Source organism: Antrostomus carolinensis, unplaced genomic scaffold, assembly GCF_000700745.2.
Source record: "Antrostomus carolinensis isolate BGI_N321 unplaced genomic scaffold, ASM70074v2 scaffold771, whole genome shotgun sequence".
NCBI classification, from domain to species: Eukaryota; Metazoa; Chordata; class Aves; order Caprimulgiformes; family Caprimulgidae; genus Antrostomus; species Antrostomus carolinensis.
In genome coordinates this window covers 128,392-156,338 of record NW_010294578.1, presented here as the reverse complement: position 1 = coordinate 156,338, position 27,947 = coordinate 128,392, and the positions used below count along the sequence as shown (strand labels likewise).

At 39.3% G+C, this 27,947-nt stretch overlaps 1 protein-coding gene across 1 annotated transcript in view; it reads right to left on the bottom strand.

Annotated features, from left to right (window-relative positions):
* Positions 1–921: 921 nt before the first annotated feature.
* LOC104532437 (von Willebrand factor D and EGF domain-containing protein) overlaps positions 922–27,947 on the bottom strand; it is a gene marked incomplete at both ends in the record, with an annotated part of 138,878 nt that continues 111,852 nt past the window's right edge. Inside the window, 5 exons of the mRNA XM_029087386.1 lie at positions 922–1,019; positions 8,592–8,687; positions 10,090–10,185; positions 25,798–25,893; positions 27,476–27,571. Coding sequence (XP_028943219.1) covers positions 922–1,019; positions 8,592–8,687; positions 10,090–10,185; positions 25,798–25,893; positions 27,476–27,571 — 482 coding nt within the window. The remainder of the gene's footprint in view (positions 1,020–8,591; positions 8,688–10,089; positions 10,186–25,797; positions 25,894–27,475; positions 27,572–27,947) is intronic.

Sequence of the window (27,947 nt, the reverse complement as noted above, 5' to 3'; positions counted from 1 at the left end):
AAAGATTTGGATGAACTGGACTTCAGTTTTCTGTGGTCAATGCCAGGAAGAAAGAAATCATTGTTTCTTCATAAGGCAACAAGAACAGCTATCACAGCGAGTAGGCACAGAGCAGGAGAGGTGCTGCATATTTTGGCTGTCTTTCACCTTGGGACTAAATCTTCTGTGCCCTTCCATCAGCTCTGTCTGAGCACATGAAGGAACACCCATTTGGTAATGGAGTAGCAGGTTGGAAAAGAGCTTCAAACAAAGTTACTTGGAGGAGCGAGGTGGATCCCACTTCAACCACAAGATTTGTTTGGTGTTTTGCCACTTTTGGATAGATCTGTAGTGACATTTAGTGTTGAATTTGAGGTCAAGCTTAGCAAGATGAAGTGGGCTGTCTGTGGACATTGGAAACTAGAGTGAAGAAGGAATGAACAAGAGTAATTGCTGCTCACAGACCTTCTGGGTGCAAGGCCTGTGATTTCACATTGCAAACAAGAGGCACAGTTAGGAAGGCGTGGGGTCAAAAGCCAAGTGGTGGGGAGGAACCGCTTGCCCTTGCAATTCAGAAAAGCTTTCAGGCTTAGGCTGGACTGCAGCTATCTATTTTTCTCCAGGGTTTACTGTGCAGATGATTAGTGGGTTTGGACAGGAGCACTGTATTAAGAATAACCCTAACTATCAGTATAGACACAGCTTTGTGGGTTTTATATTTGAAGTATTAAACTGTTCCTTAAGGGAAAATTTTGTATAGAATTTGGATACAGTGTTAGTTTGGCAGCTGAGCAGTCTTTAAACCTCCTTTAAACTATTTTATAACCTTATTTACATCTTTCATAAGATTAACAAGACTTTAATCCATTTTCCTCTAAACTCTTTCAGTTGCATTTAGTTATTTTTGTCCTTATAATAAGAATCAGGGGTTTTGGACCTTACCTTCTTTTCACATGCTGAGCCAGTATAGCCACTTCTGCAAGCGCAGACATTTGGTCTTATGCAGCTGCTTCCAAATAGACATTTTTGCTCACAAAGTGCTACAAATTAAAAGATAATGTTGTTTAGAAATACACCGATTCTAAGTTTCATAATTAGAAAGGGGATATTCAGATGCTTTTGAAAATGTTCTGACAAAATATATTATGATTCTGTAGTTTCATATGATGGAGGAAAGGACAATAAATAAAAAAAATATTGAAGCATTAAAGATGGTTTACCATAGGCTTTTTCATGCCTATGCATCTGTTATGTTTACAATTTTCTTTATTTTTTCATTTTCTCCCCAATGATGGGGAAAGATAAGACTGTGCCAAAGTAATCGTCTTGGCTCAGTCAGAAACTGATCAGTGCAAGGCCTAATTTTGAAAGCCAGGATACATTCTGGGCATCGTTAGTTGGGCCAGATTTGTGCCAAAATGGATTTTCCTTTGTTCTAATTGAAATAAAATAACAGTGTTAAAAGATCCATTCTTGACTTGAAATGAAAAGTTAAGTTAAATATGTACTCCTAAAAGTGATGCTGTCACAATAAATAAAAGAGAGAATTTGGTGAACCGCACACTTTACACCTCTGGAATCCAGGGCATAAGAGCATATAATCTCATAGTCCCACAGAATCATTAATAAGCTACTTATTCCAAGTTTAAAAGAATAAGAAAAACTTTTTAATCTTATCTAGAGTGCCAGTGTACTTATAGAGGCCCATCCATTTGAAGGTATTCTGTTAATAAAAGAATCAATGTTCTTTTCTCTTAAGAGACAAAAAAGATAATCAATTGAATTAGTCAAATTTCAGCTGGTTTTTCATCCTTATTAGCAGTTTATATTGTTATGACATGATTTTGGCATAGAGGAAGGAGAACAGCCAATTCATAGGGCACTAATTCAAGAAAACCACACATGTCATAGTATTTTAATTAGATCTCATGAGTTAAACCTTCTATAAATATTGCCAGGATATTGTGTCCTAGTTACAGGCAGTCAAATTAAATGCCTTGAAAACTGGTCAGATGTGTATCAACAAGTGGATTCTTAGATTTTCTCTGTGGCAGAGGAAGCTGCAAACCATGCACTGTTAAGACAGATCTGAGGACAGTCCCTCCTCTGGCAAAATCGCAACCTCCTCACTGAGTGTTAGCTGTCAAGATAATCTGATAGAACAAAACCAATACAAATACCAGATGTTGTTAAACATCTTCTTGCTGGCCTTCTAAGGTCACTATAACAATTAGTATAACTCTGAGAATCACATTTGGATGGCTTAGGATCCCACTATGTGTTTTCTGAAGAAGTTTCACTGGCCTGTTCAATCTCTGAGACTTCAGATCATAACACAAAGAAATTGCATCAGCTAAAATCTGTGTCAAAATCAGAATTTAAGTCTAACAAACTAAAATTGAGTGAGGAGGTTGTGATTTTGCCAGGAGGGAGGAAAATATTAAAATCAGGGAATATTAAAATCTAAATGTGTATAATGATCTTCAGAGCTGACAGCTATGGGACAGAGGAGGAAAGAACCAGACTTGCTGCCACTCTACACATCTTACAAATGAAGGGCTGTAAACAGCCTGTCAAACTGCTACTTTTATGAGTACAGTCAGGTAGTGAAGGTTCATGCTGTGTCAAAACTACTGACCCGTACCATATCCAAAACAAGAACACGCAGGGACATGGGCATGTTGGTGACCTTCAGGTACTCCTATTTAAATAGCCAACTGTGTCAGGTGGTTATCTGCTGTAGGACTCCAGTGACCTGGAGCTAGTGACTTGCCTTCCTAGTATAAGAGCTAGTTGATGTATTTCTGCTGTTTTGAAAAGGCAAAAGTGCTGTTTTGTTGATACAAGTTTTTATGAAGCAGACTTGGTTTTGTTAAGTGTCTGTTGCAAAACGCTCCTTAAGACCCAGAATGGGCATCTGCAAACCTCTGAATTTCTCCTTCTGAGAGGGGGAGGCTCAAGTTAGAATCCTGGGTGTGTGTGGGGCAAAGGAGGAATGAAATCACACTCAAGCTGGAAGTGTGCTCATCATCTGCTGACTGTTACTTCAGCTCCTCCATGAACTTAGATTTATAACTGGAAAAATCTCAGTTTCATTTACTGGAACAAAAATGTTTCCCAATAGTAAGTGCATTGTCAGCAGAAGGGGCTCCATGTGCCCACACCAGTTTTGTTCCACTGCAAAGTAAGCTAGAAAAGAGACAACTATGTATGATATTACTGTTACAGAGATCTGTGTATGATATTACTATTATTCATTTGATGTGAACTTGGACTGGGAAACATGGAAGTTGATTCTCCTTTCAGCTTGGTAGTGGCTAAAAGAAAAATAAGAAAGACAAAGAGAGGTGGCCTCTTCTGGAGATCCCTATAGCAGCTGGGGCTGTACTGGTATGCGTGGACAGAAGAACAGGCATTAGATAAGGTACTAGGCTTTTTTTTCCATCTGTGGTTTCTTTGATTCTCAGTTGATACAAACAAAGGAAAAAAAAAGGAAAAAGATTTTTTCCTTTTTTATTCTTTGCTACCTGCCTGTCTCTCCCTCTCCACCCACTGCTTCCTGCTGTAATGCTCAGAAAAACAAGAGCTCAGTTAGGAAAAAAGTTAAAAACATTTTGGAAGAAAATTGGAATTGAAATCACAGAGGATAATAACATAGCTAAAGTTCAAATGAATATTTCATAGATGTATTTACAAGGGATGCTAAGCCACTAAACACTAAAAATGACACGAGCTATGTATACATTATCCTGTACAGATTCAGCAAAGGAAGTCATTTAATAAGCTAAGCTTATGTTAAAATAGCAGTAAATAAATGCCCATTACAGAAAGAGATTTATCCCTGGGTGTTAAAAGAACAGAGCTATAATTCGCATGCAAACTATGTTATTTTTTAAGATTTTCTTTTTTTAAGTTTTGAAAGGGTTATGTAGGAAAGCTAGAAGAAAGCCTGTCTGAGATGTTCTTCAAGGCACAGTGAGTACAAGGAAGAATGTTGAGGAAATTATAAGGCTATAAGCTTGGCACTTATAACATGCAAATAAAGAGAAGATATTCTGAAGGGCAATGAGGAGCCAGTGTGGGTTCAATAATATTAGAACAGAAGATAGCAGCATGAATTTTAATGATGAAGATCCTTCACAACTATAACCTTCTCATACTTTATAATTAATTATTAGAATTATACCTTGATCCTGCATTCAGAGCCTTAAACAACAGACTTGTATCCCTGGCCAGAAGCCTTCTGACTTCACTGGGTTGTGTTTTGGCTATATCTGTCAGGGTAATCAGATTGTACTGTCAAGTCTTCACTGCTTTGGTCGAATGTTTCTTTTCTAGCTCAAGAATAAGAGAGGTGTGAGTTAACACCACAGGAGGCAGGGGAAAACCACAGGCATGGAGCCTTCGACTAGGTATCTAATATGGAATGGGAAGGAAATCACTGATGGGAAAACATGGTGATCCTGGGATACTGTTTCTATGTTTTCAGAGAGGGAATTTTTGGAATATTTATGCTGCTGTCATGAAGGCTAAAAACAGAGTCAGACAGAAAAAGCTTCTAATTTATAAAGCTGCTGGGTTTTATAGATGAGACATATTGAATATTTCAAATGACATTTTTTAACCTGTCATAGAATCATAGAATGGTTTGGGTTGGAAGGAACCTTAAAGCTCATCCAGTTCCCAACCCCTCTGCCATCAGCAGGGACACCTTCCACTAGACCAGGTTGCTCAAAGCCTCAACCAACCTGGCATTCAACACTTCCAAGGAGGAGCAGCCACAGCTTCCTTGGGCAGCCTGTTCCAGTGTCTCACCACCCTCACAGTCAAGAATTTCTTGCTAAGATCTAATCTAAACTTACCCTCTTCCAGTTTAAACCCATTTCCCCTTTTTCTGTCACTACCTGCCTTTGTAAAAAGTCCCTCCCCAGCCTTCTATAGGCCCTTCCAGGTACTGGGAGGCCACTGTAAGATCTCTCCGGAGCCTTCTCTTCTCCAGGCTGAACAGCCCCAACTTTCTCAACCTGTCCTCATAGGGGAGGTGCTCCAGCCCTCAAAAGGTAATTTCCCTTTCCTGTCCTTCCAAAAGGTAATTTCCCTATATTTGCAATACAGTCTGAAATTCGACCATTATTCCTTAAACTATGGCCATCAAAGTCATAGGTATTTATCAAGGACAATGTGTGTATTCCACCATGCACCTTATTTGTTGGGACAAATGACCTATTTTATTGATTCTCTTTCAGAAGCTATTCTGTTCAGTTACAGATGAGTGGGGAAGAAAACTATTTTCTTGACTGACCTCTTTATTTACAGTCTGATAAAAAAGGACTATTGTGTTCTATCAGTTACCAATGTCTTCTGAAAGTCTCTAATTTTAGTCTTGCCAAGTTCTGCAGTTTAGTTGTAGCCAGGGACTGGTGAAACTAAGAAAAACAGCCTGCACTGACGTCCCTGGAACGTCCTTGGGAGTTTGGCTGATGGTAGCATTAAGAAATTCATATTTCACTGCATTACATGGACATGCAATTTCACTGCACATCATTGCGAAAGAGTCAAAGTTTTTGCTTGTATGATTGCATCTGCAAAATGTAGCAGACCTGTTCCAAATTAGATATAAGCTCCTTAACACGTGGTGACTATTTCTGACAACACTTGCTCTCTGAGACATTTTCAAAATACTTTAGACATAAAATTTTTCTGACTTAGACATTGCCAATCTTCATTGTAACGGAACTAAAAATCTGTTCTAGGCTACTGTCAATGGCGCTGTCCACTGAAAGGTTGAAGCATTTTGAACTATCACTTGTAATAGAGATCTATGCCCTTTTTTCCTGGTGAAAGTTGTCAGGAAAATCTGGGGCATCAGTATTTGCACTTGTAAGCATTTAGGTTAGTTATTAGGGACATAAAATAAGAGAATGTCATGTTTTGCTTTTTCTGGTTTTATAGAAGACTAATGAGTGAAGATTTAGAAAAGATTTTTTTGTTGCAGCTATGTCTATTGCTTCCTCCAAACATCTTGAACTGTCCAGATAGGCTTAGGCCTTTGTGAGTTAGAAACTGCAGTGATGAAGGTGATCTGTGACTTCTTATTGAAGATAAATCAAAAGTAGATGTCCAAGATAAATTTTCAGTGTTTGTATGTTGTCCCCTTTTTTGGCTTAATGGTCTGCTCTGGCTAGCTATCTCAGTGTAGGGGACTGAAACAATTTTTTCCATCTGAGAAATATCCAGAAAATAGTAGTGGAAGTCTCCATAGATTTAGTCACCCTATTGGATGTGTGTTAGGAAGTTAATGAGGGAAAAATGAGGTTCAGTGAGTAGATAAGTCCTGTATCTGCATTTCCATTGCTGCCATCCTGATAAGAGCAGCTGTGTCAATTCACAGGCTGAAAACAAAGAATGAAGCTGAGGTTATCGAACCTCCTCCTACCCTTGAAAAAACCCCAGAGAAACAATCCAGCCCTAATTGCTTCTGGATAGTGGAGAAGGTACAGTGATTGCAGAGAAAAATTATCATCTGGATTGTTAGTTGTAGAGTGAGGTGGAATTTCTGCATTATGAAATGGAAAAAATTAAGATCAATAATATGAAAAATATCATGATTAATAGATAATATAAATTTTAAACTTCTTATACAATATAATAAATAATATATAATGTTTTAATATAATGCACAATAGAATAAATTAATATAGACTATGAAATAATACTTAAATATCTTGAATAATATGTTGCTACCACTTTCTATTCTCAGAATGTGAAAGTTTTGCTCTGTTGTTGAGTTTAACAACCAAAGCCTATAGTAGAAGTGGTACAAATCAAAGCCATATGCAGCCTTGTTGTTGATACTATAGCAAAGCACAGAATTTGGGCATATACACCCAAGCAAGAATGGGGTGCTGAGCACAGGGAAACCTCAGGGGTTTAAATTTGACAACACAGTTTTGCACAGGGGAGTAATGTGATGAACCAAAAGCCTCCTCACTAGAAAGGCACTGGTCTGGCAGAGTGTGTGGATTTGTCCCACTATTTGTGTGATGTTGGGAGATGGGGAAGAGGCCAAAATAATAAGAGAGCAACAAAAAGGTGTAAGCAGAGTTACAGTCCCCTCTGCTGCTGCTCCCAACCTGCTCCTCAGTGCCAGAGCTGAGGCGAAGGTGAACACTCCTTCGAGCGAGGAAGCACTCAGAAGGTGTTTTATGTTTAGACAGATAAATGTATTTTTTTCATGGAGTTCTGGATTTGGGCAAATAGCCTCCCATTAAGACACAAAAGTAGACTTGCTTTCAGCGGTTACACTTCTATGCAAAACTTTATACCTAACATCTGTGAGGATGAAGACTTTCTTGTTCCCCTGCTTCCTCCCTGCCTCACTGTGAATACCCTGGAGCAACATTATAAGACCTCACCATCTGCTCTCTGACAATAGTCTGCTCTCTTTCTGTTTAAAAAACCCAGAAATTCCAACCACTTGGTGATTATTTGGGTTTGCTGTGGGACCTAGGAGCTTCAGCCAGATCCTTTTGGACAAAAAGCTGATTTAATTGCCCACTACAGTGAAAACATGGGAAGAAACAGTAAAAGCAGAGTGACTAGCAAGTGAACGAATTTGGAAGTTTCAAAGGTTAGTTAGATATATCAAAAATTGCCTAGGCTTGTGTACCTGCATAGGACAGCAGAAATTGTTAGTGATCGTAAGCCTTACTTGCCTTTCACAGGAACAAGCACAGTTTGTATATTTATTTAATAAACTGAGTCAAGAATATGTCATCAACTAATAAATAACTTTAAACATTACCATGTTTGAACTAGAAGACAGCTGGCACAAAGAAACAATTACACAGCCATTGGGATTTAACTGACAAAAGATTTCCATAAGTAATTACACTCTGTGAGCGTGAGAGGAAAGAAAGATTGCCCTTTAAAGGGGATAATGCCTTGATATTTTCCTCATGCCCTTTTACTGTAAAGCTAATAACATACTCAAACTGAAGTGACCCTGTATGTAACAGGCAATAATCGGTCTCTTCTTATTCCAGGTCTTCCAGTCCTCCTGCATCCAGCCACCTTTGGTGGTCAGTCTGAACATGTAGCTTTTACAGAGTCGGGCTCTTAGGTTAGCGGATATATAGAATTTCTTTCTGTGCTTAATACCATCTAGGTACACAGAATGGGCTACTCCATTGCCTTTTGTCCCTGACCCCTCTGTTTTTACCTTGTATTTCATATTATTGAATTTAAAGTACTAATTTTGTCTGACAGTTCAAGCTCAACATCCACACAAGTAAAATTTGAGCCAGGTCTCTTTCTCATGCTGATGTTGAGTCCAGAAATGTCCCTGAAAAGAATAGTTTTACTGGCAGTATAAGACAGTTCTGACAAATAAAAGGGATAATTTAAGTACTAATCCTGTTATGGTTGACTTTTACATGTAATAGAATCATACAATCATAGAATCATTTAGGTTGGAAAAGACCTTTAAGATCATTGAGTCCAACCACACAATACAATACATACAGTACCCACAAAATAGAAAAATTAACGCATAAAGATCTCTGGTGCAATGTGCGTGGCTACAAAACTGTTGTAATTAAAGCAGCACTTACGGGTCTGGCACCGCATTCCTACCCATCCTCCAGAGCACTCACAGATGTTTGGACCTATACATTCTCCACCGTTCAGACATCTCTGCAGGCAAACAGCTGAACAGATTGACATGAAACAAGTGAGAAGATGTACATGATATATCTGGATGTTGAAGATCTGTCTGAAAGAGGGACCTGCTAGGTTTTATTCCATATAGCTAATTTCTGAAGAAGCGAATGTGTAATATTCATCAGATAATCAGGGTTCAGGATTCTTTGATGTTTGCTTCTTAAGAAATTTATCTTTGTTGACTGTCTGCTGGTACCTTTGCTATTTCTAGTGCTGAGCTCACCATCATACTCTCCATATGTTATATTCATGTGTTACATGTATATTATGTGTTCCATGATATGTTTATTGCACATATTATTTCTTCAGAGATCACAGACTTATAGAATGGTTTGGGTTGGAAGGGACCTTAAAGATCATCCAGTTCCAACCCCCCTGCCATCAGCGGGGACACCTTCCACTAGACCAGATTGCTCGAAGCCTCATCCAACCTGGCCTTGAACACTTCCAGGGAGGAGCAGCCACAACTTCCTTGGGCAACCTGTTCCAGTGTCTGACCACCCTCATAGTCAAGAATTTCTTCCTAATATCTACTCTAAACATACCCTCTTTCAGCTTAAACCGATTTCCCCTTGTTCTATCATTAACTGCCCTTATAAAAAGTCCCTACCCAAAGAAGGAACTGAAAGAGCAAATGCATGTTTTGGTGTATATGTGTGAGACACACAGACTTCCTTCAGAATTTCTAAATAAATTAATAATATTATAATTTCAAAACACTTTTTCTGAAATCATATGTGCTATCAGGAACCAAAGGGTAAAAATACAATATTTTAATGTGGTTTACATACAGTATGTCATCTTGATTATAAATTTATTTAGTTTATCTGTCAACTTCATGGTACAGAAAAGTATTCCCTGAAAATATTTTAGTGTGAGGCTTTTTTTTAATTACATTTTTTATGTAACTGTAGTCAGATTTGGTAGAGTTATGGAGTAAGAACACATCATTCTCCAAATTATGCACCAAAATATATCTGGTGACCTTGAGAGTATATCAGTTTGGAAAGCTTTATAACAGGCTTTAAATAGTTCTGTATTTTGAAATATATGGCATTTCTCTGTAAAATAGAACAAAATATGTGAAGCTGTTAAAACATAAAATCAATGCTTCAAGTTTAATACTATAAAAATGAATTTCCATAACAAGATGTATAACAGACAGCAACAGAACCAGGGTTCCCCTACACAGCTTTTTCCCTTTGCAAGCATCCAATGTTCATAGCATTTTGTATTACCTGTACTTCAAACTGTTTTTTCTCCAAACTGCTGAAGCAGCAAAACAGGTTCTATTCATGACATAGTTTTTTAATATTAAAAGAAGATTACAGTTGATGTTGACTGCCCTAAGTAATAATAATCTGTTTGATGGGCAGCAGAGGTGCTTACGTTTATTACAGTGTGTCCCCCTCCAACCAGATGGGCAGTCGCAGACATTTGGGCGTACACATTTCCCTCCATTCATGCACATGGGATCACAGACACCTGCGGATACATATCAAAGGAAGAACATGGTAGAAGACTTTACTGGAGACTCGTTTACTTCCTTTCAGAAGGTTTAGTTGCTTGTAATTAAAAACCAGAAAAGTAATTTGGATTTGAGAGTCTGAAATGCAGAGGCTTGATAGCTCCCATAAATCCTTCTGGAAAATACTACACCTTGTGTGGAAGCTCCTTTGGGGAAGCTCCAGTGAGAGCTGCCTCACCAGAAAAAACAAGAGAAGGCTTAATTACAACGATTCTCAGACAAACAAATAAGAAATCTTCTGTGGCAGCTGTGGACAGACCAAGTACTTGTTAGAGCTTTCACTTCCTGATTGGAAAACATGTTCTCAGATGTTCATTTGGATAAGAAAAGACTTGAAGAGGATAGAATGGTTTCACACAATTTTGGGAATGTTTTTGCATTCCACCAAGCTTAAAGACTAAATAGATCTATTCCTCCGTCACCTTTTAGTACTATTATTTGTTAAAGTACTTATCTTTTTACTTCGTTCATTCATATAAATAAGAAAATAGATGGGGGTTTTGGTTAGATTTCATTAGAAAACTAATTGCTAATTTTTGTGTCTCTGATATTTAACAGTATTGTTGTCTTACAACATCCAACAATAAAATCTCACTGTTCTGGCAAGCCGATCATCTGCAATCCCAACCTGCTTTGATATAGGTAGATGCCATAGGCAGATACTCGAAGTCCTCATCTCCTGTTTCTCCTTACCTGTTGTTGTAAGTGTAGGAAGGACCCGTCAGAGACAGAATAGTTTAGAAACATGGCAGTGCTGGTATGATGGGAGTGGGAATGGTGAATGGTTTGCTTTTTACATGGAAGAAGGCACTTGGATTTGATGGGTGGAAGACAGTAAAGCTGTGTTATATAGCAACTGGTTCGGCTGGAGCACAAAAGTCAAGTCAGGAGGAGTCCAACAAAGAAAGTTTGAGAACACATTTGTGTGGAATGGCTTCTGCCATGTTTAAAGCTTTATAGGCACAACGGCATTTCCCAGTGACTTGTTACCGACAGCGCTAATCAGCCTCAGTCCTCCGTGCTTGTGGAGCTGGGTGGCTGCCGAACAGGCAGCTCTTCCTCAGCAGGGAGCAGGCTACTTGCTTCTGCAGGCACCGAAGAGGGTGACAGCTAAAATGTAGCGTTACAGCGCCTGTATTAGCCTTAAGGTTGTAATGTCTTTTGGCACATCAGCAGTAAGAACAGAACTTGAATACTAATGCTGTAGCAATTCAGATTTTCAAGCCATCGCTATATACACGCTCTGAAACTACCACAGCCTCCCCCCGCCCCCCAGTCCTTTACTGTAGAAGGTGGAATCCTGCAAGGAGCCTCAAAATAGGAATGATTATAAAAAAAAAAATAACATGCAAAAATATAGCAACTGCTATTTGTTGGGAGTTATGATCTTAGATATGATCAGGCATTTTTAGACAGGTAGATTGAGATTCCCTAATTATTCCTGTGATGTATTGAAATATTGGTTTTGTGGCTTGTTGTGTTCTGGCAGCTTTTAGTGCTGTACTGCTGCTCCTGCTTGGCTGCTACATTTGCATTTCGCTTTGTGCCAAGCCTCCTGGATCCCTCAGCATAGTGACCTGCCCTGAGGCAGGTCAGACTTAGCATCGCTTATAAGGGCTTCTTGGATCCAAGTCCTTAAGCTGTCGTCCTCTTTTTCCTTCTTTCTCCGCCTCTCCTGATCCATGCTATAATCTTGGCCTCTGCTTACTAAAGCTAACATGGATCTACAGTTCTTGCTGAACTATCAAAAAGTGCTGCAACCACTAGATAAAACCTAGATGAGTTCAAAGTGTTATGGCAACCATAATTCTGAAACCATGTAATCTTTTCTTTTCCCTCTTCCTTTTTCTCTGCCTTTTCATCTCATGTCTCCAATAACAGATTTATTACTTACTATCTTGTGTTGTATTTCACTTCCTGTTTCAATTATAAAAGAGCTCAGATCCAGACTTCAGAATAGATGACCCCAAACCATAAAATTTGTATCTAGATTTCAAATGACCTTAGGCTTTGTGATATTCATGGACCATGGTACCCCCAATGCTAACCTGCTGTCCCAAAATCATACCGTTGAAATCTAGAGATTTGACTTTGCCATCATAGGAAACTTGAACAATGTCTTACTACGCCCCTAATGAGTAAATCCAAGAAAAAGTAACTAGAAACACAACAGCACTTATTCAAAAGGTTATTTTTCATTTTTGGGGGGTATTTTGTCCCTTACATTTTCTCTTTTTTTTTTTAACCTTATAGAAACAATTGCATTGTAAGATATTCCTGGTTGTTTTGTACTGATAGCATTTTTTTTTACATTGTAGAACAACAGACTCTTCTTTCAGTTACAGGGACTCAAACTTGTGTGCTTTTTCATGATCTTTTAGTTTTCGGTTTGTGTATAACTGAACTTGTTCCAGCTCAATTTACAGTGCAATTCAGCAAAACTTTAAAAAACAGGTAAGGTCCAGTCTTAGTCTGAGTAAAATATATCAATTCAAACTGGCTTTCAACTTGGGTTCTATTTCTCTCTTTGCTCAGCTGCCGTACAAATGAACAAGTAACTATGAAAATATATAATGAATTTCTTTTATGTTGTTTATTGCTTATAACATCTCTCACTTTGATAATAAATCCAGAAGAATTCAATTCAAAGTGAACTGAGGGAAATACCAAACCTATTCTGAACTAGAGAGGCACTTCTGCCTCCCTGCCCTCTGGGGCAGATACTTTCTCCTCTTGCTAGGGAATTCATGAGCACCTTTATGTAAATGAATGCAGTGTTATCTCTCTCCTTTTTCTGTCTGACACCTCCACCTTGTTCTCCGTTTCTTTAACTTTCTTAAATACAATTCCATCCCAATACCCATCAGGCAGACTTCAACATTTGTTGATGGTAACTAGTTTGGATCCTTGCTAGTCCCATGCCTTGGCCTCTGTGGAGGAGCTCTAATTTCAAAATAGCAAACAAAAGTGTTACAGCCTCTCACAGGAAAACTAAATAAATTATCAGACACTATGAAAGCAAATCAATTTATTGTAATCCTCCCAGGCACTGGCATGACTTTGAAAAGACTCATGTTTCTTATTTTTTCCCTTCCCCTTGAAAAATGCCTGGCATCTTGACCCAGAGACAATAGTGGTTTGGTAGGTTTTCCACCTCCCTTGGGGACTAGCTGTAATGACACAGACATAGAATCGCCTGCTTGGAAAAGACCTTTGAGATCCTTGAGTCCAACTGTATCTGTTCACTACTAAACCAGATCTCTGAGCACCCCATCTACCCGTCTTTTAAACACCTTCAGGGATGGTGACTCAACCACTTCCCCAGGTAGCCCATTCCAGTGCCTGAGAACTGTTTTAGTGAAGAAGTATTTCCTGACATCCAATCTGAACCTCCCTTGGTGCAACTTGAGGCTATTGCCTCTTGTTCTATCATTGGTTATCTGGGAGAAAAGACACACACTCACCTCGCTACAACCTCCTTTCACGTAGTTGGAGACTGATAAAGTCTCCCCTCAGCCTTCTCTTCTCTAGACTATATAGCCCCAGTTACCTCAGCTGCTCCTCATCACACTTGTGCTCCAGACCCTTCCCCAGCTCCACTACCCTTCTCTGGATATGCTCCAGCACCTCCATGTCCTTCTTGGAGTGAGGGGCCCAAAACTGGATGCAGTATTCCAGGTGCGGCCTCACCAGTGCCCAGTGCAGGGAAAGGATGACTGCCCTGGTCCTGCTGGCTACACTACTGCTGATACAAGCCAGGATGCCATTGGCCTTCTTGGCCACCTGGGCACACTGCTGGCTCATATTCAGCGTGTCTTCCCTTTGCTGCTCTTTGGTAGGGTATATTGCTGGGGGTAGAGAGAGTCCTGTACTATCAATGCATCCTGGGTGCAAGCTTGCTGGTAGTCAGTATCACTAAAGCCTTAATCCTATTCTCCTTGCTCTCACTGTCGACGTTTCCATGCTCTTCAGTAAGAACTGAAGCACGTAATTTCATATTCAATAGAGATACTAAATTCTATAATGCTCCACAATTCCGTAAGACCATAGTTTAAAACTAGACAGGACTTCCATGATCTTATCTTTTCCAAAACTGGTAAGTTAGACAAGTAAGCCTATGCTGAAGGTGATAATGCAGGTTAAAGAGAAAGCATGATTACATGCTGTATTTCAGGTGAGGAGTGGTTTTGACAAGGTAACAAGCAGCTACAGGTGTTAAGATAAAACATAGGTGTTGCACGGAACATCATACAAAACATACACAATTCTTCTGTGCACTGAAAGGCATTCACAAGTTTCCTGTTTTGTACAGCAGCTATTTCACTTTGATGGCTTTAATGCATTTTGACCTTACAATCACTTAAAATTTCCTGTCACCCTTTTCATAGCTTATCCCCTCTGGGCTGACTTGACCCAGTGAAGTGCTTCTTGCAACTCTTTTTATCAACCTCCATGGAGCTTCATAATTCAGCTGTTCAGCCCTAACATCTTGAAGGTAGTCAGACCTCCTGCTTTGCCTGCCAAAGGGAAGAATTTTCCTGCAAAATCAATATTTCCAGACATTACTAGCATTCTAAAAAAAAAAAACCCAACCAACACCTTCAACGTTGTCTGTAAAGTCAAGTAGGTTCTCCTGGTGTAAGTAGCATCAGTGATGGACACCTACAATTCTGGTGTCTTCCTTTGCTTGCTCTTCTTGCAATTGATTTACAGTAACAGTTCCCCTAAAACATACAAAATATTAAGCAAAATACCCAAAATATCCCTGCTATGCAAAGCCAAAAGCAACCAGGGGCAGAGTTGAGCACTGAGCATGCTTTACTGGATTGCACATACTGGAAGCAACTGAGTAATCCCTTGTTCCAACAGTCACGATATTAGCCAGCAGTAGTTGCTGATAAGTTTACAGTGATTACAGAAGCCAGACATTTCCTTCAGACTCCCACTGCTTCTGTGGATTAGGAGGCAAAAACTTTTCAAGTTGAACCTAAGCCACCTTTTCATGCAAATACCCCCATTCCACTTTTTCTCAGTAGAAGCAGATAATAGGAAGTAGTGAAAAGCTTGTAATTGTGGTGAATACGACAGTCTTCGTCACTACCCTCGTAAAGTCAAAACGAGGGGAATATTAAACCAGGCTCCTCAAATACTGTGAGAAAGGGATCCTCAGCAATGTTTCAAGAATACACCTTGCCACAGCTGAACATCCATGTCCTTTCCTGACAATGAGACTGCACAGACCATTTCTTTCTGAATCAAAAATTACCTGTCATCATGTATCCTGAGCCATGCTGCTGATGAGGAGACAGTACGTCACGCTGCAGTGCTGATTAGAAGATGTAGTTTTCAAGACAACTTTTTTTTTTTATTTTATTTTTTATATGCCCTGTAGAAGCTGAGAAAATTAACCTGCTTCTGGATGCATTCTGCCTTTGGATGGAAGAGAGAAAATAGCCTCAAGCAGTAACATCTGTGTGGGCCAGCTAAGGTAATGCATCAGGCTATAGCTTACTGACAAAGAACACAGAAATGCGGCCAAAAGAACACCTACTGGTAGATATATACTTCAACATATCCTTTAAGTCACCATCCCTGTGCTGTCATTTATACGTGATTCACAGGCACTGCTTTTATTTCTGTCTGAGGTTGGGTTTGGACTAACTTCTCTGTGGGTCTAGTGTGTATTTTGACTTCCTCTATTGTTCTTTTGAGGATCAGGAAGCTTGATCAGTTGCAGTTTTGGCTTTTGTATGTGTACATGTTGTTTTAATGTTCATTTTCTCCTTTCTGCTTAGTGGTTATTTTGCTTTGGTGTGACATTGTCAAAAACAAAGAGGTGTAGCTGGGGAGATATGACACAGTAAGGACACAGAACACGGGGCAGAATTAAAAATAACGCTGACCGGTTTTGTCAGGAAAATACAGATGACAGAGCTCAAGCTGAGAACAAAGATGAAACCAATAGATGTGAAGGCAGTGGGTTTTGTGTTAAAACTGGCACTTCTAGTCCTTTTCCAGTGTTTATATGTAACATACATCACCTATTGATAAAACACAAAAACCGTGGAGAAGCTCTGTGCCAGGAATGGTGCAGTCGTGAGACTGCAGCCCTAAAATGTATGATCAGGGATGTTGCTGATCTTTTTCATAGGACAAGAACTAGAAGGTCAGGTCAGCAGTTTCACAAAATAACACGGTTCAATTGATCAACTGGAATGAAGGTTCCCCATCTCTGGATGCATTATGCATCCCAGCAGCACTACTTGAATCAAACATCATCCTGACTGAAGTAAGGAAACAATTGGTTGGATGCTTCTAGGCTTCCAATAAAGGTTTGATCTTGCTGAATGATCTTTAATCCTTTGAAAAAAATCAATCACAAAATGGGTGTGTACTGACTAAAAAGGGTGTTTCTAACAAAGGGCACCATTGTTTGGATTCTACTGCCCTGACAGTAGCAGAAACTAGTCAAGGTAAAAAATGTCATTCTGCCCTTTAGAGGATATAACTGATGCTCAACAGATCATTAGCGAGAGGGATGTACCAATATATCTGCTGCTGTGAAGGTCCCAAATGCACATAGCTCTGAAAAACATGTGAATTAGGGACACTAGCAAATTCTAATCCCCTTTTTTTTTTCTATTTCCAAGGGCAGTAAGGAACTAGTTTTGCCCATGTTGTTTTTTAGGCATGTATGCTGTTCTAGAACTCAATTTTCTTTGAAATTTCTCATCTGTGGTGATTTGGATTTGTAAATAAAGAAATAACTTTCTCTCTAAGCTCTATCAGAGTAACCTCAGATGTGCGATCCACGCAATGTCAGTAATTATAGCCACAGATTAAATTTTAAGAAGAAGGAAATTTTGTCATGCCATAAAATTGTTTGCAAGTTTTGTGCAAGGTTCTTCTAAAATTTGGATCCTTATCCATATCAAGCTACTAATCATTTTGAGGTTTCCTCATCCTTATTTCTCACTTCACATATCTTAGACAGAGACGCACAGCACTTCTTCAATAAATTACCTTTCTGAATAGTAAAAATAATCTGGTAGAAACCTCTGAGGGATGCAATGCGGGAGAACAAATTACTACAAGACACAGAGGGAGCTGTAAATGTAATTGTGATGGGTGTGGTGACAGTTTGCATTTATAATATCTTCACTTTACCACATGGCTTTAGCAATATGACTTATTTTGCATGACCTAGCACACATTTCAGAAGAAAAAAATGGTCTGAAGAATTGTAGACCATATAGATAGCAGTGCAATGCCAGTGCTCTGCCTAATTGCGTCTGGTCTTTGTTCTGATGTGTACTCTGATATACCTGTGGGGCCTTATTAAAGCTGGAAATAAATCTAATTTAGGTATTAGTTCAGGAAAAAAAAAAATGGGAAAAATAATGAATATAGGATGGCAAAGCTACTGAGATGCTAGACTAAACTCTTGAGTGTTGGTGCATAATGTACTGGATTCCTGTTTGTTCTGTCATGTCACTCTCATCAAACACTTTCTATCAGTTGAAGAGGATACTGATCTCTCCATCTGTACCTCCAAAAGATTCCCTGGCATTATGTGGTGGGCAAGACTCTTAAACCTCAGGAAGCTGTGGAAACCAGTGAGGGATTGTCACTCCAATACAGAGAGGGAACTCCCCACTCTCCTTGGACTGAAATATTTCTCCCTCTGGGTCTCCTGATCTTCATTTTGCCTATTGTACTTTGTCAGTTGAAACTTTCCAAACATCATTGTATGATGTTTGGATAACTTCCAAATATTTCAGCACCCTTCAGAATGAAAGCTACTATAAACAAAATAAGGGTGTGCCAGGTGCAGATTTATATATTTGAGGAATATTCTGCTAGGAATTGTCAGATTTTATGATGATTAGCAACCCCTTTTTCTCATTTCCTGATTGGTTTTAGCCTGCAGTGCTATTAATTTGAAACAGACTATAGCTATACTTTATTCTCATCTTGGCAACTGTTAGTATATAATTAATGTGGGGAATTGTAAAGTATACTCTCAGCACAGTTTATATTCCCATCTTGTTAGGGTCTTGGGTTTGGTAGCATTTTCTCTTCATTGAAGAATGCTCTGTGTTTTATTAGGTCAGTGAACCATTGCAGCATGTGTATAAATTGTTCTGTTGTGCTGCTTTCTTGTCATGCCTGAATAAGAAATGAAAGAGGATTCTCATATACATTATTTTCCTCTGTTGATTGTTTTTGCAGCTTCTGCATTTGCAGTACGACCTGCCATTTAGGCGCGTTTTCATCACACTGAGTGGACTAAGCCGTTGCCTGTGCTTCATGCAATTTGGTTTCTTTTCATCTGTACAAAGGAAAAGGGAGATTCAGGCAGAGTAACTGAAAAGAACTGCAGTGGTATGGGAGATTCAGTCTCAAGCCGAGAAGAAGACCAACCACAGGCTACTGTGGTCTGGCTGATAACCCAGCAGAAGAGCGAGGACCTCAGGTGAGAGCCTGGTCAGGGAGCTTGGAAGAGGACTGCTGTATGCGTTGGCACTGCAGTAATCTGTTAGTCATCCTGTTATCATCTGTCTTGGAAAGTAGGCTGAAGCTTACTTGGGAATCGATGCTGGAGAGGATTGTCTTGCCAATGTCTTTTTTTAGATAAACAGGCAATGGTAATCTCCAGAATTGTCCGTCCCCTGGGCTTTTCAAGTGGTAGATCCCATGTGGTTTTTTTAAGAAGAGACATTTTAAAAATATTTTAATTAAAAATAGACCCCTAAAAGTATTGCTTCTTAAATCAAATAGTGGAAAGAAGCACTTATTGTCACACAGGAACTCACTGCAAAGAGAAATGCAGTAATTCAGGAATTCCTGCTCATTTGGTTTACGTATATGTTTACATATAGCAGCAGATCTGACACATTTAGTGCCTTTAAGATACGAGTAAAGAAATACTGGCTCAAAACCTAGATTCTCTGCTCTAGTAAAATTCATGCTGTAGTCAGTGAATGTTTTGCTTATGGAATGAATAAAAAATTAATAAGGCTTTTGGGCTTATTTAGGTTATATTCAGTTCTTATCCAGATAGATTCTTCTTCTCTTCCTGAAAAATAAATTTAGAGACAAATATATGTGCTCAAAGCCCCTATTAAAATAAAAGCATCAGCTACATATATATGAACAAAATGTAGCTTTTAAGAAAGGCCAACTAATGGTTTTATCACAAATCCTTGCTAAGAGTGAGCAGAGAGGAGCGCTGCTCTGAGAGCAGAATCCAAACCAGGTTGTACCTTGAGTCGCTGTCTCCCATTTGTCTCTCTCCCTTTCTTTGGGAAGTCAGAGCTCTCCCCATTCCCCCCAGTCAAGATACCTGGATCATATTTTGTTCAGCTGAATGGGAAAGACAGTGGTAGCCTTGATTTTTTTTTTTTAATTTCTTCATCTTCTGTTTGTATTTCCTGCCCAAGGAAGGAAGATGACATCTAATATGAACCTATTCAGTTATGTAGGCTGGAAAATCAAGTGAGAACTGAGACCAGTGTTTCCTTTTCCTGTGTCTCCAGACTGTGCACCAATCAATCAACAAGCCAACCTGCCAATCTTTCTAATTCTGTTGCAAAACTAATGCTTTTAGGAGTAAGTTACAAGTCTGCTATGAGCAGCTGTTTACTTATTTCCAAACACCCACTGTCTGAGGATATTTGCCATCCAGAAATCTTAGACAAATTGTTGTTGCCTTTAAGCACATGCTTGACATATGAAGAGCCAGTCTAACACAAATGAATACTCCATCCATTTGGATGAGATATGTGGATTGTTCCCTGCTCATTTGTGTGGGAGGGTGTGCTGGACCTCTGGCTTGCAAACTGGCTGATTTTAGATGGTTTGAGTCAATCTGCCCACTCAGTGAAGATATTCCAGAGAACATATCACCCGTTGTCAAGATGATAACTTGTTGGAAGTCTAATTTGTTGAGCAGTAAAACTTCCTGCTTATGCAACTGGCAAAGGAATAGTCTACAGAAACATTACACGAGAATGCTGGAATATGGGAAATCAGTGACTTTCACAATATGACATTGCTTAGCAAAAAGCTGCCTTTGAAACCCAGTGTTCACATTTCCAATTAGTTTGCCTCTAGCTGTCATGCAAGTAAAGTCCTCATGGTACCGGCAAGGAAGAAGAGAGGGGGAGGGAAGAGGAGCAAGCAGAGCTGGAAGAATGAGTGTGAGTTATATTGTGCACTGTGTATTGCCTATAAATCCTGCCTGCAGGAATTACTGAAATGGAGAAATAGTTATCTACTAAATTTGAGATCCAATCTGCAAAGTCCCACTGTCAGTGTGATGATTTATGTGATACAAAGTTGGCAGGATTTGGCCTGACACGATAAAATAGCTGCATGCAGAATCACGGTCTGTGTTTTAAACTGTGTGTAAAGTGCAGCTAGCTGCTGGCTGAGAGGTGAGCGGCGAGAAGGTACTCTGTCCTACCAGAGGCTGAGGTCAGGCTGCAGGTGTGCTTGGTATTCTGGAGAAGGGAGGAGGAGGAGGAGGATGTTCAGCACTGTTCTCCTGTGACCTTTGCTTGCTGATGAGCTCCAGAGGGAGCTGTGGCATGCCTTTTTGCTCAGACATGAACTCACTAGAAGCAGGTTAGCAGTGGAGAAGGGATAAACGTGTGGTCCCATAAATTTCTCTTTTTCTCTCCTCATCAATCCAATCCTTCATAAGAGAACTCAGCTTTTATTTGCTTTCCTTTCTAAAGTGTTGTTTCTAAAGCAATCCTATGAAAATACATCTAGTAAATAAATGAAATTAATCTGCATTCTTTGTTTACAATTTTTGTAAGGATGTAGTAGAAATCAATGTGAACACAGCTTTAAAGTCTCATGAACAGGAGTGATATCCAGGATTGTTACAACTGTGCATTTTTTCAAAAGGGAATTTAAAACCATGCTCGAATAGCTTTTCTTTAGTATTAATGCTGAGTATGTTTGTTTGATGCAGAGTTGATCTGGAAATATATTTTATGTTGAGGTACTGCCAGCATTTGCCTCTTTCCACTCAACAAGACTGATTATCCTGAAAACAATGCGTAGCAAGTGAGGATACAAGGTTGTACAATTGCTGAGGCATAACCATACATTTCACTGTCAGCTCTGACACCCGCTCGTCCCCGGTGTGGGTGTCTGGTTTGCATAATCACCAGGCAGTTATTTATCAGTAAACACACCAGGCAAAGCCTTATATTTCAGCTGGCAGCCAATCAGACCTGGGTGATTTACATGGGGGTTTTTTGAGAGGATGTCTCTATGTGTACAAAACAAACACAAACTTTCAGGCTGAATGCTTTTCTCTGTACACTAAGGAAGCAAAGAAGAGTAAGTCTCAATGGCAAAGGCATGGTGCTGCCACTCTGTCCTGCATGTTTTTGTCTGTCAGGCAGAGAGTATTAGAAATGCCAAACTGTACAGGGATGGAAGTGAAAATCCGAAGGCATGTTGCTATATATTTAAAATAAACCGATAGCGTATTTGGGTTCAGTTTATAAATAACCTGTCTTTGCTTGGCTGCAATGAATTTTAGTTTTAATTATCTCCTTCAATTGAGAATCTGAAGCTTCCAAAAGCAAACAGAAGCTTTTGTTTCTTTGTCCATGCAGGTGAGATATTAAGAAGGAAAGACAGATGTCTAAAAGCAGTGGAAACAATGCCAAAATATCCAAGGGGTAAGTGACCAAAAATATGATTTGACTTATTTTTATCTTTGCCTCTAAACACTGTTCCTACCTAAAAAAAAAAAACTTCATAAAGCTGGTATCATGACAAATATGAAATATATTTAGAGTATGTGAATTCTTAGTTCTGTTAGTTCCATTATGGATATTAAGGTGCCTTTGTGTAGTATTTGTTAAGAAAAAAGAAGTATTTTTGAACACTAATTACTGGAGAAATAGACACCCACAACTATGTTATTCTTATTTTGTTGACTCTTCACAAGGACAAATGTATGTCCCAGGCTGCTACTTACATCTGAGCTGTAAGACACCTGGGTTCACACATTAGGAGCAACCTTAATGTGCAAATCACCTCCAGGATGGGCATCCAAGTGCTTCTGACTTCTCTGACATCACATTGCTCCATCAAAGGGGCCATCCAAAAGTGTGTTATGGTACCATGAGCCTGGAAGCTGTAGCATCCGTACTGTAATTAGGGCTGTGCTTGGGAACCATGGCAGGGAATTTTACCTTTGCTCTAATTCCATGTTGGAGCATATAAAAGCTGAAAGCTAAGAGTTTACTGATGTAATTCATATCACTTTTAGTAGGTTTCACAGGTAAGTGTGCCAAAACTCTATACTGCTGTCTATTAACAATGAAAAACACTGACAAGACTGCCAATCTCAAGCATCAACTGCAGGTCCAGAAAGGTAATATTTTAGTTCAGATCACTGTTTCTGAAAAGACTATTTCTCAGTTTTTCTGGTTCATGGGAAATTTCCCAAACGCGTAAATATTTTCCCAAACTAAAGATCAAGAATGTGAGATTGCTCTGCATGTAATACACAGGTGGGAAAAATCTTCAGACTTATCTTTGTTAGTCTTAAGTTTACTCACTCTATCTTGGTAGGTTTTATTAGGCAGGAAATAAATCCACTCAAAATTTCTAAGATTAGATACTCAAGGTAAGTACAGCTGATTTGCTGTCAGAGGTTTTTGAAACCATATTAGAAGTGTAAAAAGACTCAAGGACATTGCAAACTCATATTCAGAGAGCAAAGAACAAGTAAAATAATGAAAGAATCCCTTACAAGGAATTGTTTTTCTCATTTTGGCTAAGTCAGTTATGCATTTGTCAGTGTGGGATAACCTGGCAGGGATGGGTTAGACACCACTGAGCTTTGATTTGGGCCACAGGTTCCTCTGAAAATGTGGTACATAGGCCTGGTGATTTGCAAATGGGAGCTGCTGCAGTATTAAACTTCCAGTAATCATAGTTTCTAATTCCAGTTTTGCTATTGTCATGTATGTATTAATTTTCCTCACTCTTTGTGTATTACAACTCTGTGGCATTATAATGGCAAGTAATAAATACAGAATAAAATAATAATTCTCATCCAGGGCACAGCTGGGTTACATGGACTTCTTAAAAGCAAACAGAAAACATGCTTATATTCAGAGAAAATCACCTCTGCAAAGTAGAAATCTACTCTTCTTTTTCTGGTTACGCCTTTGCCCTACCCTTACTCTCACCGTTCCCAGGAAAGTTAGTAGAAGCACTGCAGGAATCGTCTCCCAGCTGGGTTTCTGAGCACTGAGGCACACAACCCATGAGGCTGGTCCCACCTCTACAGAGTCAGCAGCCCAAGTCGCTGCAGGGTTATCAAAATCTATTTCATAACTGTATAAATACATATGTATACTGCTAGTGACACTGCAAATGGGACGGAATGAGCTACATGATATATTGGCTCTTTTCGGAATTTAAAATGGATATTGTGGTACTTTTTGTTTGTTTTATGTAAGGAAAAGGGGTTGGGTAGTAGAACTTCTTCATGGTAGTAATTTATTTTCCACTTTTTCAGTTATCTGTGTGTAAATAACTTAGGAACACATCTATGTAAGTACTCGTAGCCTTTCAGTGTATGCCAAGTACATCAGCTGCTCCACCAATTCGATCAGTGCCTGATTGAAAATGATATAAAATCATACAAAAAAAAGATATGGAATGCCTTTGGCATTTGAACTCTGAGGTGTATGGGACTGAGAGCAGCCTCCAGCTGATGGGAGCACTAGTTTTCTCCGCTTTATTTGTGGTGGAAGGTTTGCAGAGGTCAGCTGAGACCTAGTTCTGCTTTGTGCCCTACCATCCTTTGCTCCAGAAGAGTGGAGAAAATCCAGATCCTCTGACAGTGGAGAGAAAAGCTATTTCATATGACAACAACAATAAGACATACAGCTCTAAAAGCAACTGCTTGCTATGAAGAGCTTGTGAATAAATTGTTTCTTTCTATGGATCATGATACCTGTCCAATGTGCCATTGATTGTGAGCAAGAAAACAGAAACATTTCTCAACATTTTTTACCTGTTATCAATCAGTGGCCAGTAAGAGTGAGCAAATATTAACATTTGCCTTCTACTTAATTATGTTTCTCTTCATTCATCACAGATATAGGTCCTTTCTTTAAGTTTTTATAACACTAGGCTAAATAAAACAGACTATATGGTGGTTATTGAAGTAGAATGGAGGCTGAGATTGGACAGATGAAAAATATTTTCATCTTATCAGAAAGCTTTTTTTACAAAAGATTGTACCAAGATGGGCAACAGAACCTCATAAGCTTTTTGAAAGTGGAAAGAGACATGCTGTGCGTTGGTAGCAGTTGGAGCATTTAGGGGAGTGCTTTGCTAGACTGCAATCATGATCAGCTCTTTGTCCTTTGATCTGTTGGGAGATGTGGTAGTATGTTTAAAGCTAGAAACAGTGCTTTTCTAATGTTCTCTAAACTCAAAAACAAGATGCCAAACATAGGATTTTTTTTTTCCTCCTTTCTCCCCTCCAGCTTGTTCCTACTAGGACAGACTATTCAATTGTGTACTTTGCAGCTAGGCAGAACTGTGCATTGTGATTCTCCCTGCTGAAGGAGGGGAGAGCTGTAAGCTGTAGTATGGGGATTGAGAGGGCTTTTGTTGCTGGAAGGAATTTTTTACTAGCTTTTTTTCAATGTGTGTGAGAGACATAAAGTGCTCTGGAAACGTACAGATTCTTCCTGCCAAGAATGGTTGTTTTCACAGCTCCCCTTTTGCCAATTTCAAACTGGTTAAGAAATAATAATAATAAAAAAAAAAAAGTTTTCACATACAAACCCTAAACTCCCTGGGTGACAGATATTGTTGAGCAATAGAGTCTGTAAAAGTGCCAAAATAACCTATTTCCCCAGAAGAATAGAAGAACTGAACAGGAATACCGATGCTAAAGTGAAGAGGGAGTTTTCAGTGACAAGAACAAAGACAAGGCTGAAACGTTATTAAGCAACTGTCTTAATTAAGCTAGAAGTATGACGTTCTGATATTTTTAAGGATCTCAGTCAGCTACTCTGCCTTTAGCTTTAATTTTTCCCCCAAAAATCTTTAATGCAAAATAATTAATTCATCTCCAGATATGAGTGTTACTCATTCTGATTGCATGAAATATTCAGAGAGGATTCTAGCAAAATGTTCTGCTCCCAACATTGACTTGACTTAATGTTATTCTAATTAACAGGTTGGTTTTAGACGTAATGTAGTGCTACATGTGCTCTGACAGAAATATAGGAGGTCATGACATAAATCCAGACAAAATATTCCATTGAACATGCACTAAATGGAGAAAAACTGTTATGAGTTATCAGAGAAGCTGTGGCTGCGCCTCCCTGGAAGTGTTCAAGGCCAGGTTGGATGAGGCTTTGAGCAACCTGGTCTAGTGGAAGGTGTCCCTGCTGATGGCAGGGGGTTTGGAACTGGATGAGCTTTAAGGTCCCTTCCAACCCAAACCATTCTATGATTCTGTGAGTCAGAGAACATTGCAAAGCCAAGGGAAGTTTATAACTTACTTTTCTGACACCTTCTTCCAGTGTAGCCCTCGGTACAGGAGCAGACGTTGGTTCGAACACAGTGACCACCATTCTTACAAGGGGGAATGCAAACAGCTAGGGAAAGGAAAGCAAAAGGTTCATGCACTGAAATCACACGAGGGATCAATGTTGCTTAAATATAGGCTCCTTATTTAGGTGGCTATTTTGGGAGAACAGTCTGCAGAGGCTTTTTCTTTAGTCCGGGTGGAGAAGGCGTCTCTGCAAAGGGTGGTTCAGGCAGATGCCTAGCTGGAGATCCGGATTCTCTCTTGTTCTTGGAAAGAAGGTGGGACATGACTCCTAGCACCTAAGGGCCTCTTTTAGATACCTGCAGTTAAGCAGTAGGAATGTCCCTGAGAATCGCTTAGATTTTTAACTCTGTAGCTGAAGGGCTTCTTCAAGGGCTTCTGCCCTTGAAATATAGATCAGTGTTTGATAACTGCTAACTTTGTTTGGCACTGTTACTTCCTCCTTTCTCATTGAAGCAGCAGGAAGGTCTTTGCTTTTCTCCAGCATCCATCTACTCTCTGCCCATATCACTTTCATATCCCAAAAATGTGGATATTTTGATGCTGTCTAAACCATAACACTTAAGAATAAAAATTCCAGATTGCCAAGGTGTTGATAAGCACCTTCCATGTTGAACGTCAAGAGAAAGATCATCAAATTACAGAATCTGTATCATTTTCACTCTCTCCTTTACCCCCAACATCACAAAAACAGAGAGTCTCCAGCAAGCTCCATTTGCAATTAGATTTTTGTGTGTGAAACATTCACTTGCAAAAATATGCACTGGGATTGCATTCATCTAGGAACTCCAGGAAAAAAAAAGAGAGAGGTCAAGAGAAAAGAACTTTTAATATTGAAATATTTCAGGTTTGGTAATAAGAGTCTATTAATATTCCCAGATTCAGGGGGTTGGGGTATTAGAGCCTTGCTCAAAAAAATGAAAAACATGGTATAAGCATGAGGGGGGGACACTTCCAGATATTTGAGTTCCTTTCTCCCCTCTCTCCTCTCTATTCTGCCTGAGTTAATGGATAGTTGAAGTACTTATTAATTTGACTTCTGTAGCACAAAGTGAGCAAGAAGCCTAAGATACTGTTAGCCTCAGCTTAGAACTCTCCCCTTTAAGACAGGGGTTCAAAATCAGGTCCTGCTCAACGTCAGGCAGAGAAATATTTGATCAGATCTTTGAGCAGGGATCTGAAGAAGTACTATACAAGTCTCCCTTCCAATACACTCTAGGATGGTCAAGTAGGTGATATTATGAGCCCCATATGAAGATAAATTGTCATCCGGCTCTGAAACACTGTAGAGTACACACTATAGAGTACGCAAAATGGACAAAGTAGAGCCATGTTTTAACATTAATTGAATAGTTGACAATTAGTGATATTACTGACTTCAGATCATTTTAGATTAATTGTTTAGTTATCATTAGTGCCATCATAAATAAGTGCTTACTCCTTCACAATATCGTTAAGGGCCACATCATGTGGATTTATGACAGACCATAACATCAAAGAAGCGCACAGGGAGTTACGACAAGGAAAGTCTCTGGATATACTTCATGTGGGGGCAGGTAATATTACAGGCTGCTGTTTATATTTTAAGCCTGGGTCTTTTATCAAGATGATGCATAGAACTTTCTTACCTTTCTGGCACTGTGGCCCGTAGAAACCATAAGGACATGTACATATATTTGGCCGTACACAGATTCCTCCATTCAAGCAGACAGGGTTGCACACAGCTGTATGTGAATATAAGATAACTCTATGAATCTCTTATAATTGTGAATTGTTTAGAGCAGGCAGTCTTCTGCTGTGGCACATTTCACTAGAATAAACATTTCTAGTAATATTGTGATAAATTTCACGGAATCCTTGCTGGTCAGTTGTGCTGCAGCGTTTATTCATTGTCGACACAGTGGGAGCGTTTCAGTGGTGTTTTAGCATAGCTTGGGGGAATAAAATGAAATATAACTTAATAGTTTATTTCTGATGCCTTCCTTTGATTTGCACAGTTCATTTGCTTCCACTCTAGTGTCCTCATCAAACACAATCCCAAGGTAGTAAAATGTAGTCACATTGCACGCAGCCTGGATAACCTGGAGATGGGATATTAAC